This window comes from Lolium perenne, chromosome 5 (assembly GCF_019359855.2).
Source record: "Lolium perenne isolate Kyuss_39 chromosome 5, Kyuss_2.0, whole genome shotgun sequence".
In the NCBI taxonomy this organism is placed as follows: Eukaryota; Viridiplantae; Streptophyta; class Magnoliopsida; order Poales; family Poaceae; genus Lolium; species Lolium perenne.
Window position 1 is genome coordinate 249583047 of NC_067248.2, and position 11971 is coordinate 249595017.

Below are 11971 nucleotides of genomic sequence, written 5' to 3' on the forward strand. Positions count from 1 at the left end.
GGTGAAGTGTAGTAATATATAAGTTTTATGCTTGAAAAATTAAACGCTGGTTTTACTCCACATTTGTTGAAGCCTGTATCGTAAAAGTTTTAAACTGCCTATTTCACCCCTAGATGACATCCATGTCCTTTCAACATCCTATCAAACAACGGAATTTTGGCTCCCCAGCTGCTAAACACACCCATCATGTGTGTAGGGAGAAAGTTAGCTAGCATTGCTAGATCTTACATCGCTTCTGAATTATCTTGCACGTATGGTTGTACAAATGCAAACTATAATTGTATAATATCGTTGTGTTTACTTTGAGATCATCATTTTCGAGAAGCTTAATCCAAACATTTATAATCTAAACATACTAGTTACTCCACAATATTAACCTATTTGGCTTTGCTTTGAGAAGATGACATTCTTGAGATGCTAATGGCTGGTCAAAGGGTTAATTAATCTAATAGGATCTCTTCTAAAGCACAATACAATAGAACTAGAGTTGACTTAGTGCATCAATAAAATTAAAAATCTTACTAGCCTTCTTTAGTTCCTTCGCCAATAGTGAGTTTTAGTTCAGTGGCAAAGCTAAAACTTCAAACTTATGTAGTCAACTTAAACTTATGTAATCAAATACATGTATTTATATGGATTTTTAATTTTTCATCTGCTTTACCTTTATTGCCAAAAATTGTGCCACTACACAACATATATGTGGCGGAGGTCCTAGTGTTACAACATCATGACACCCACCTTTGAGGTATCCGTAGGTCAACAAATTTTTGGGCGTGATAGAGTTGGCAACTAGGCTTCTTAGACTAGCGTTTTTTTGGCAAGCCAGCTGTCTTTGAGGCTAAATCCTTCCTCATGCCTCTTAATCTCTTATCCCTCTTCACTACCTCTCCCTTGTGACCTCTTTGTGCACCCCTTCTGTCACCTACCACTCGACGTCTAATTCCTCCACCGCGACTTCTCGGCTCTATCTCTAATTTCACCTAGCGTCCTCCTCCTATCTCAACTTCCTCCCGATTCCACTCAGGCTCGTCCTTAGCCTCAAATTCACGGGCAAACCTTCTTAGGCTACATCGACTTGTGATACCAATCCATAGCCGTGTTGGTGAGAGTTTAGCTTTCCATATGTTAGAGTAGTCATATTCTCAATGAATGAAGAAATTATCAATTTAATATTGAAATATGACCTCCAAAAATACAATCACCGGAAAAGAGAAATGTGATCTCCAAAATTCCCAATGGTCCTTTTTGTTGACATGGAATTCCCAATGGTCATTAATTTTCACCTCCAAACCTCCAAACTAAAAAAACGCAAAAATTACCAACGGAGCCATAACTTCGCCAGATCTATCTATCCGTCACCTCCCCACCTTGGCCTCCAAAAATAACTCACGGGGTACGATACGAACGATATCGCACCAAAGGTGGGGGAATAATAAAGAGAAAAAAAATAAACGGAAATAAATCCCGAGTTTTCCGATCGGAGGCGACGCGACCGAGGCTCCGGCGACGACGATGAGGGGGACCAAGCGGCCGCTCGGCGTGGTGACGGCATGGGTGCGGCGGCAGCCGCCCAAGGTGAAGGCTTTCCTCGCCGTGGTCACGGGCATGGCCGCGCTCGTCTTCATCCGCTTCATCGTCCACGACCACGACAACCTCTTCGTCGCCGCCGAGGCCGCGCACGCGCTCGGCATCGCCGTCCTCATCTACAAGCTCACCAAGGAGAAGACCTGCGCAGGTTCGTGCCTCCGCCCCCTCTCGCCGCTCCTGTTCGCGTTCGGATCCGTGCGAGGCGGCCCCGCCGGACTTCGATTTTTATTGAGATTTTGCGCGATTCAGCAGCGTTTCTCCGGCCGCAGCATGTATGCATTTTTTGCCACAGAAAAATTTGTGTTTTGTTTGTTACGGCCAATATCTAGTCTAGGACATCAGATTGGATTTTATTTTCCGATCTACTCATGTTTACGGTAATTCCCACGAGCTGATTTGTGTATGGAGTAGGCAGCCTGTTTCTATAGTCTTTTGATATGTAAGATGAAGGTAATTATTGATCTGGTATTCTCTTTGAACTGCAAGGCGTACTATGTTAGAAAGTTGTGATAGTATCATCGTTGTGAGGATATTTGATCAGATGCATGCCACTGTGACTTGGTCTGGCTGCGCTCCAGCTTCCAGGGTTGGGGCCGAATATGCTAAAGAGGCAAGTTAGTAAAACTTGTCTCTTTCAATCATATTGCGTGTTTTTCAGGGCTTGCTCTGTCTAGTTATATACACTGGTGGTATGTCTACACTGACATGGTTTCACAGCTCTGTCTGGGTATTATCAGCCATATATAATTGTTTTGGAGTGAGTTTATGTTGAGAGGTTAACGTGTTATGCTTCCAGCCTTCCATTAATATGAATTGAGAAAATTGTCCTTGTAGTAAGAGAATTCTTTGGGCAAGTTTTCTGCTTCGTTAGATGATTTTTTTCCAGTTTTTTTTTCTTTCAAGTTGCTTCCATTCAGAGAGTTTGGTATTAACTGGTGGTAATTTATTCGCTGGCCTGGTTTGAAACTGTCCCTGTGTATTATGAGCCATATAGTTTTGTTTCAGAACTAGTTTGTTTGGAGGTGGTAACTTTGTTTGCGTCCAGCCTTCCATTATTACTTGGCAGCAATTTATCCATAAAAAGGACGTACCCAGTGCTGAGAGCTCCCGCACTGTGCGGGGTCTGGGGAAGGTGTTAGTGGCAAGCCTTACCCTCACGAAGTGCAATGTGAGGAGACCGCGACTCGAACCTGGGACCTCTCGGTCACAGGCGGTGAGGCTCTACCGCTGCACCAGGCCCGCCCTTCTCAGCAATTTATCCATATAAAGGAATTTTCTTTTGGCAAGTTTTATCCTTCAGTTTGGAGGTCCTTATGCTTTGAAGTTGATTTGTTTTTCGTATGCAAACTGAATCATTTTTTGGAGAAGGCATTATTAATGAACCGGTCTACAAATAATTAGCAGGCACCTATTTTCTTTTACTTCTACATTTGTCAATGATAGGTAATATGCTTCGTGCATTTGGGTCCATATGGTCCCAAATATGTAATATTAAGTTGTTTTGCAAGAATGGATATCCTCAACACCTGTGCAAATTTTCGGGAAAATGACAGCATTTTATTTTTGATGGTTGGTATAATTGCAATAAGTCTGTCTGGAATCATCAAAACTTTAGAAACTGCCTATTACATTTATCTGCGATCTCAACTTACAAATAGCTGCTCTAGTCAAAGCGTCAAAGTTGCCCTGATACCCATCACCCAATGTTTATGTTTTGTCTGCTTTGTTTACATGGTCTGCAACCTTTTTTTTGTCATGAATATGGTACTCCCTCCATCCCACCACAAGTTTTATGGATTTGAGGGAGTATTTGTTTTTAGTCAGAAAGGCCATTCTCGAGTCTTAACTAGCATTTGTGACATAAATTATAGTATGACCTGCTAGCTTTTATTGTATGACTGATGTGTATTTTTGTGGGTGTATTACTGTTCATTTTTACTAAGAGCGTGAATCATTTTCTCTTAAATCTTGCAGGACTATCCCTCAAGTCTCAGGATTTAACTGCATTGTTTCTAGCTGTTAGACTGTACTGCAGCTTTGTCATGGAGTATGACATCCATACTGTGTTGGATAGTGCTACACTTGTGGCTACACTTTTTGTGATTTACATGATTCGGTTCAAATTGAGGTCAACTTATATGGTGGACAAGGACAATTTTGCATTGTACTATGTGGTAAGAACACATGAACTCTTATCCCCAACAATATATATAGTTTAGTTAGCAAGCATAAACTGGCTATGTCAGTGATGTTTACATTTTTGTTCAGTTTGATTACGTGGAACCAAAGCTGAGCTTATGAATGCTTAGATAATTATTTTCTTTTCTGCAGATTCGTAGCTCTACTTGTTTCTTGTTTGGCTATCTTCGATCCGAAAACAATGTTTTTTATATATTCTCTGGTGTATTTCTTGCATGAAAATTGCAACTATTTCTGAACCTGTGTTCTAGATCACTCTTTCATTCTGCTTTTCTGGATATTAGTAGGTGTTATTGCCACTGCTGCCTTCCTTATTTGTAAATTTGTGCTCAGCTGAGCAAAGATTGCAGTGATATAACAACTATGAACGTCAAGATGTTCAATGAATACTCACATAGGATGACTTGTGGTGGTAAATAGTTGAAGGCTTGAAGCCTTGTTAAGTTGTTTTTAATTCATCAGTGGGTTTAAATGCTATCAAACCATGTATCACTATCCAATAGCGGTGAAATTAATAGGGCCACTAGATTTTTTTTTGCTTCTGTCGTGTTGCTCACAATCCAATTAATTAATGTGCAATTTGTCAGACACTTACTGTATTTGGTTATTTGTTGCGTTATTTTAAGGTGGTGCCATGTGCTGCGCTGGCGCTACTTATTCATCCATCAACGTCTCACAACATTGCAAACCGGTTCAGCTGGGCTTTCTGTGTTTACTTGGAAGCTGTTTCAGTGCTGCCACAACTGCGTTTGATGCAAAATACCAAGGTAAACAATAGAAGGCAATCCCGTTGACTTTAGGGTGAGCTTTTCTGACCAAAGCTTTACATGTTGTGCAGATTGTGGAACCGTTCACAGCTCACTATGTGTTTGCTCTGGGGGTTGCGAGGTTTCTTAGCTGTGCCCACTGGGTTCTTCAGGTTCGTGTTTTGTACAAATGCTGGAGCTAATTCTTTAAGTTCAACTCATGTCTACCGTTTGTCTGCTAAGTTCACTTAGCATAGTATTTGGTGTTAATGCCCAGTAATACAAACATTATCTTGCAAGTAATAACATTATCTTGCAAGCAAATGTTTGTTTGAGCTGAGGCATTTGTTATTGCTGCCATCTGTGTTTAACTGTTTATACACTGTTCATACTCGAAATGACAAGTGATGGTCTGTTAGTTCCCTTGCTCCTTGGTATGTTTACTTGCAGTATCAGTATTGGGCAGTCCTATGAGGTGGTGATTCTTGTTTTGCCTTTGTCTGTTCTAGCGTAGTTGGGTACAACTTGCGTAATGTCCAAGTTCTAGGATTGTTGAAATCTCAAGAAACTATGTACTGTGCATGTGGAAGTTGTTTGTTCATGAGTTCTTTTAAAATGAAAACCCCATGCATATGCATGTGATGTGACTGACTCGAGTCTTATTTTATACACCGCTTCTCACCAAATCACCAAATTGATCTGTGCAGGTTTTGGATACTCGTGGCCGCCTATTGACTGCTCTGGGCTATGGTTTGTGGCCATCTATGGTGCTCCTGTCAGAAATCGTGCAGACGTTCATCCTGGCAGATTTCTGCTACTACTATGTGAAGAGGTAAATCCACTATCAGTTCCACAGATATTAGAATGTGACCCTGAACATTACCTAATGGTGGCATTTGTGGTTACACAGTCTGGTCGGTGGGCAACTGGTGCTACGGCTCCCATCCGGGGTGGTGTGAGAACTGCAGCCATGTTCTAGCGCCGGATCTTCTGCGTCTCTCGCCATGCACGAGACCGGAGCAGCCCTCTTCAGTTGATATTTTCAGTTACAACTATTAGTCAGTGAGGAAATCGCAGCAGACATAGGTTTTGTCGATGTAACTGTTAACAGCGTATGCCATGATATTCCTAACTTGAGTGTTCTAGCTTCAGTATGTTTGTCGCCGTTATTTTAGTAATGGGAAGCCATTAGTTATGATGACAGTATCTGTGCGAAAATGGATCTATGAAAGTTATGCTTGGAAGACCATCTTAGCTAGTCGCTGTCCTATCGGGTTGGTGTTGCCGAGCTGATGCGGAGGATCGGTTAAACAATGTGCGCCTTGGTTTACTGGGAACGAGGGCAGTTGCATCATGCTTTGTTGCTCGCTCCGCACACCGGTTCCGTGCTCAAATTCTCGGGGCGACTGTTTACCTGTTATCCTGACGGGCGGTGGTGGATGTCGGTGCACGGTCTTGTTTGCTTACTCCGTATTTGGTTTGAGATGTTGGTGTCTGATGGAAATGTATGAATAGGATTCATCCGGTTCACTTTACCTGGAAAGTTTGCCATCTTTGCACCGACATCAATTGCCTGTTCCGGTGCTGGACCTGCTGCAGGAAGCTGGACACGGACGGCTAAGGAAAGATCTCCACTCAGAATCTGAAAAGGGAAAACAGAATCCCAAAAAGTATCTAAAATATGTTGCCTAACACAGCGGAACAGGGGCATGAACAATGTGGTGACATTAGTCTTTCCTTGAAGTTGCCATGTCTGATTTTTTGCTTAATTGGAGGTGAGAGAAAGAAGAAAGATAATGTTGTCTACCTTTAGCTAAGTGATGATCTCTTCTGAGAGAAGAGAAGGCTATTTGTCTTCCCTTAGCAATTTTCTACTAAAAAATAATTAATTCTCATTTATAAAAGGATGCCAATAAGAGACAATGCATTGTACTCCTTATATTTATCATATTCTTCTCTAAATGACGTTGACTACTAAGAAAAGACGTACCTTTCCTACCATTATACATGCCCTGAGACCTTGTACCCTTCTCTATCTAGAAAATTAGCGCAAAGTTGCTAGTTTTGACCTGGATTTGGTGGACACAGGTGTAGATTTACCCTTTTTAAAATATAAAACTACTATTTCTAATTTTTAGAAAAAAAATCCATGCATATATATGTTATCTTGATACTTACTCGTTCAAATTTTCAAAATAAAATACAACCTCATATGGTCTAGATAAAAAAGAGAAAACGAAAATTTGTATTTGTGCGAACCAGTCATTATAGTGTTACTTGGATATTTTAACATTTGCATGTAGGCCATATACAACAGTGTTATTTCTTGAAAATTTGCACGAGTAAGTAGATCAATTATATTATATATATGCAAATATTATTTCATTTAACATTTTCTGAAGTATCATTTAAAAAAAAGACATGTCCACCTAGATGTATGTTCCACTAGCTATTTTTGGTTTTAGAAAACACTAATTGAGTAATTAATACCCTCGGTGTTGATCGTGTGGCACCGCAGAAGCTAGTTCCGAAGAACTCCATCTAGGAACACGTCAATGACACTTGGGGTCTCGGTCCACATTTTCTAAAATGGATCCGTATGACACAACAAAGCTGCAAATCTTGCAAAACACCACATAATATCTGGTCGAAACGTGGGACGAAGAGATGACAACTTTATGGTGGCATGGCTTCAAAGAACGCCATGTGGGGCCACATTTTCCAAAATGAGCCTATGCAAACACCATAAGGCTGCAAATCTCGAAGAAACACCACTATCTCCGTTCCGGTGTACATCACAAAAAAATTTACCATTAGAAAAATAACACCTGAATTTTTCAATGATATATGTTCTGTACTATCCCCGTTCAACATAAATGACTCGATTTTACCTAGATACAAATAAACCGAGACACATTTTAATGTGTACGTAGGTTTGGCTTGGGTTGGACGCCTCGATCTTCTCTTTTGCCCTTTGGATTATATCTTCTACCCTTTGTGTAGATACGAATGTATCCCTTAAATTTTTTGTCACTTATTGTATATCATGTGTTACGTTGGTTAAATTAACGATCTAGAGATACACGCAGGACCTACACACCAGGACGGAGGGAGCGCATAATATCTGGCCGACCGGTGGGGCCTCACTGCAGAATTTTCTAAAATGGCAACTTCAATTATCCTTGACGAGGTGACAACTTTACGGTGACGTGGCTCCGATATTTCTTCCCCTCTGCTGCAAAATCCAAAGCGCAGAAGAGAAAATCCTCTGCTGCAAGATCCATTCCCACGGCACCGCATCGCAGGACCCATCCCGGCCCAATAAGAACCCGCCTGCCGACCCGACAACACAGCACAACGCCGATCGAACCCGGCTCCCATTCCATTCCCCTTCCCCTTCCCCTCGCGTGCTCCCCCCAAATCGCCACCACCACCACCCGCCGGCGTCGAGGCCGGCCGGACCCGGACACCACCGGCGTCTGACGCGCGTCGGCGGGCGCGATGAGCGACATCTTCTGCCCGGACTGCAAGAAGCACACGGAGGTGGCGTTCGACCACTCGGCGGGGGACACGGTGTGCACGGAGTGCGGGCTGGTCCTGGAGGCGCACTCCGTCGACGAGACCTCCGAGTGGCGCACCTTCGCCAACGAGTCCAACGACAACGACCCCGTCCGCGTCGGCGGGCCCTCCAACCCGCTGCTCACCGACGGCGGCCTCTCCACCGTCATCGCCAAGCCCAACGGCGCCCACGGCGACTTCCTCTCCTCCTCGCTCGGCCGCTGGCAGAACCGCGGCTCCAACCCCGACCGCTCCCTCATCCTCGCCTTCCGCACCATCGCCAACATGGCCGACAGGTTCCCCCTCCCCCCGTTTCCCTCCCCATTTCCGCGTCTTATTTTCGATCCGATCCATCCCAAATAATTATCATGCCTCGATTTATTATTTTTGAGATTTAGATGTACTGTATTGAGATCAATCGCTTCGTCTCCGCACCGCCAGCCGCCGCCGGTGTCCCGATTTAAGGTTTCAAAATTGGAGCCGAGTCCAGGATTGTGATGGGGTAGATTTACTCTATTATTCATGGTGGTCTTATTAGCCAGTTCTGTAGATTCGGAATGCGTGACCCCTACTCCCTCCCTGCAAAGGGGTTAGGGCTCCTGCTCTATCTAGTACTACTACATCGGTAGGGATCGTATGGTTGGTTAGGTGGTGCGTGCTTTCCACATGGATCTGCCCTCTGCGGGGGGAAGGTTCCATTTAAGACCACCTGCATGTATATCTAGAATTTTGGTTGATACAGTGGATCCCATCAGGTGCTATAAAATCCTACTGGTAGATTTTTTCGTTGCACATGTCCATGGGTTTGGTACAAATGATGTTATTTGTAGGCTTGCCGCGCTTCCGGAAGATTGAGTTATGCACTTCTGTACTACTAGCAATGGCGAACTACTGTTAGTGATGGCATTTAATGTCTAGTTTCTTCGAGCGTGGTAGGCAATTAGGTGCCTAGCACAACAACATGCTGCTGGTTTTAAAATACAACAACATCAAAGCTTTTTTTCCCCACCAAGCTGGTGGTTTTAAGATGGTGCAGTTAAAAAATTCCTGTTGTGTGGCATGTGTAGTCGTGATCCTCCTCCTGTAGTACTGTATCTAAAACTGAAGACTTTCATTATAGATATTTGGCCGAACCGAGTAGAATAATAGATGTGCAACACTGAAAGATTCTTTGATGAGTATGCTGATTTGCTACTGAAGTGGTTTTGGCCTTTTTTTTGTTTTCTTTTGCAATATTTGGATTTTGACGATGTATTGACATCTCTCCTGCAGGTTGGGTCTTGTGGCTACTATTAAGGTAAGAGATTTGATTGTTATTTACATTCTCAGCTCACGTCCAAAATATCTAGTACACTCATACTCCCTCTGTGCAGTTAAACAATGTTAAGATTGGGCAGATCAATTAATTAGTATGTGCATGTAGTTTGGTGTCCGATCAGATCACCCAGGGTTGTCCTGAAGATGATGAATGTTCATATAATCTCAGTTTTGTATGTTCACTTTGAATGCTGTTTAAAATCCACCAGGCTGTTTATAGGGCGATGTACAAACTTCTGTCCTAGCTTATGCGCTAAAAGAGCAGGGATCCATGTTATGTAGTGTATGTGTCCATTTTATTTTGAGAAAAATCATCGCAAATCATTATGTTGAATACCTGGGGTGTTACACTTGCATAACACTTGTCCATCTTCTCAGTGTCAAAGTTCATTGCTGCTTCCCTAGAGTTATTTCAGGAGTTCCATACAGTAATATGCCACTGGTTTGTAGTGACTGTACACTTATCATATTATTTTTGTGCTACTTTTCTGAAGGACCGAGCCAACGAAATCTATAAGAAGGTGGAAGATCTCAAGTCTATCAGGGGAAGAAATCAAGATGCAATATTAGCTGCTTGTCTGTATATTGCTTGCAGACAAGAAGATCGTCCTAGGACTGTAAAAGGTAAGTGATGTTGTAACAAATTTCTGATTCTGTGGACATCGTCCGATGTCATTCTTTGACATATTGATTTTTGCAGAAATATGTTCCGTTGCCAATGGAGCTACAAAGAAAGAGATTGGGCGTGCAAAAGAATTCATTGTGAAGCAACTGGAAGTTGAGATGGGCCAATCTATGGAGATGGGAACCATCCATGCTGGAGATTTCCTGGTTTGTTGCTACTTAGAAGTTAGCATATAAACTTGCGAAGTTGGAAGTCGATGACTTATAAGCTTGCAAAATCTGCAGAGGCGTTTCTGTTCAACTCTTGGGATGAACAACACTGCTGTGAAAGCAGCTCAGGAGGCAGTTCAGCGCTCAGAGGAGCTTGATATCAGGTTAGGCCTTTTTCTACTTTCTACACGCAAGATGGGCTGGTCCTATGATCCTGTTCTGTTCCAACTCTAATAACAAACGACATTCTATGACATGAAGTTTGTCCAATTAGCCTCAACATTTGTCATGTCTACTTTTGGCCTCTCAGTCACTAGCGTCATGCATAGGCTTGATTCTTGTAGGGTGACATCACGAATCATATACTATTAGAATAACTAGTCTTGAATTAATTGCAAATGCAGCTAAATTCTACCCTATGTACCACAAGTAACTGATTTGGCAGAGGCAACTTACACAACTTTCAGTTTAATATGGAGATACCGAAGTGCTAGTATTTGACTCTTTGGATATGGACCTGCTTTACTCGTCAATTTTCTTGTGTACCATCTTTGACCTAGAAAGATTTGTTTACACTTCATTCCAATCTGCCGTGCAGGAGGAGTCCTATTTCAATTGCGGCTGCTGTCATTTATATGATAACCCAGCTCTCAGAGGACAAGAAGCCACTTAAAGGTTTGAAACGATTGACCCATTCTGTCCTTTTCGCCTACACTTTTGGTGAAATAATATTAACGCTGGTATCCACGCACTCTGCAGATATCTCCCTGGCTACCGGTGTGGCAGAAGGCACCATCAGGAATTCGTACAAGGACCTGTATCCGTACGCTGCGAGGCTCATCCCGAATTCCTACGCCAAGGAGGAAGACCTAAAGAACCTCTGCACACCGTAGGAATCGATTCGCCATTTCTTTCTCTCTACCCATCTTACTTTTTTTTTCTCACATAACTTTGAATTAGATTTGTCGGAGAGGAGTTATGTTGTGAGCATTTCACCGGCCATGTATATTTCCCTGCCAATTTTATGTGCATGGACCCGTCGGATCATAACAAAGCTGTCTGGGGGCTAAGTTTCTGTATTAGATCTGTTTTCCTTTCTGCTAAGCTGATGCAGAGATCGATTTCTAGCTGTACTGCACATGGGCAGAGAAATCATCTCCTATATCGTTCCAGGATGACTCCCAAAACTGTCCATAGCAGCTATAGAGCTCTTTAGACATGTATCATCCCCTTTGACATGAGCACTGGCTGATAGCAAACAAGTACCCGACAAGAAAGTTTAAACTGAAAACAACGTGGAGACCCAATTTTTACAACATGATTAGCCACCAAATCTCAAATTCTCTAGTAGGAAGCATTTGGGTTGGAATCAAAGAACAAAGTGAATCGTCTCCTGTTGTCGATCAGATCATCATCTTCAAAAGACATTCCACCAATGATCCATCTCCATCAAAACTGTGGTCACCATGGTGTATCTCCAGAGGATGGTTTGCATGTGGACGTATCATCATATCCTTGGACAGGAAGTCCAGAACATCTATCGTGACCTGAGAGGGCGCAGCAGGGAGCTGATGCAGACGGCCCAGAGAGGGCACCGGTTCTTGGTGACAACTGAGCCTATTGTCTGGATCGCCTTTGTGCAAGTTGTAGATCGTCCGAGCTACGCACAGAAGAGAAGATCGAGAGACAAGTAGACAACAATGAAGCCGTTCCTGCCGAGGGATTTTCAG

The 11971-nt window shown here is 42.8% G+C and overlaps 2 protein-coding genes across 3 annotated transcripts; both read left to right on the forward strand.

Annotated features, from left to right (window-relative positions):
- Nucleotides 1-1394: 1394 nt before the first annotated feature.
- Nucleotides 1395-5781, forward strand: LOC127302630 (uncharacterized). Its single transcript, XM_051333137.1, has 6 exons — nt 1395-1735; nt 3562-3761; nt 4413-4553; nt 4625-4705; nt 5240-5364; nt 5443-5781. The coding sequence occupies exons 1-6, from the start codon at nt 1513-1515 to the stop codon at nt 5489-5491; spliced, it is 819 nt and encodes a 272-aa protein (XP_051189097.1). The 5' UTR covers nt 1395-1512; the 3' UTR covers nt 5492-5781.
- Nucleotides 5782-7895: 2114 nt separating this feature from the next.
- On the forward strand, nt 7896-11323 carry LOC127302631 (transcription initiation factor IIB). Of its 2 annotated transcripts, XM_051333140.2 has the most exons (7): nt 7898-8386; nt 9363-9387; nt 9902-10031; nt 10108-10238; nt 10317-10405; nt 10840-10916; nt 11001-11323. In XM_051333140.2, the coding sequence occupies exons 1-7, from the start codon at nt 8034-8036 to the stop codon at nt 11132-11134; spliced, it is 939 nt and encodes a 312-aa protein (XP_051189100.1). In that variant the 5' UTR covers nt 7898-8033; the 3' UTR covers nt 11135-11323. The 2 variants fall into 2 exon arrangements, with proteins under 2 accessions (XP_051189099.1, XP_051189100.1); XM_051333139.2 differs by having other exon boundaries at nt 7896-8386; nt 10840-11323.
- The last annotated feature ends 648 nt before the right edge of the window (nt 11324-11971 follow it).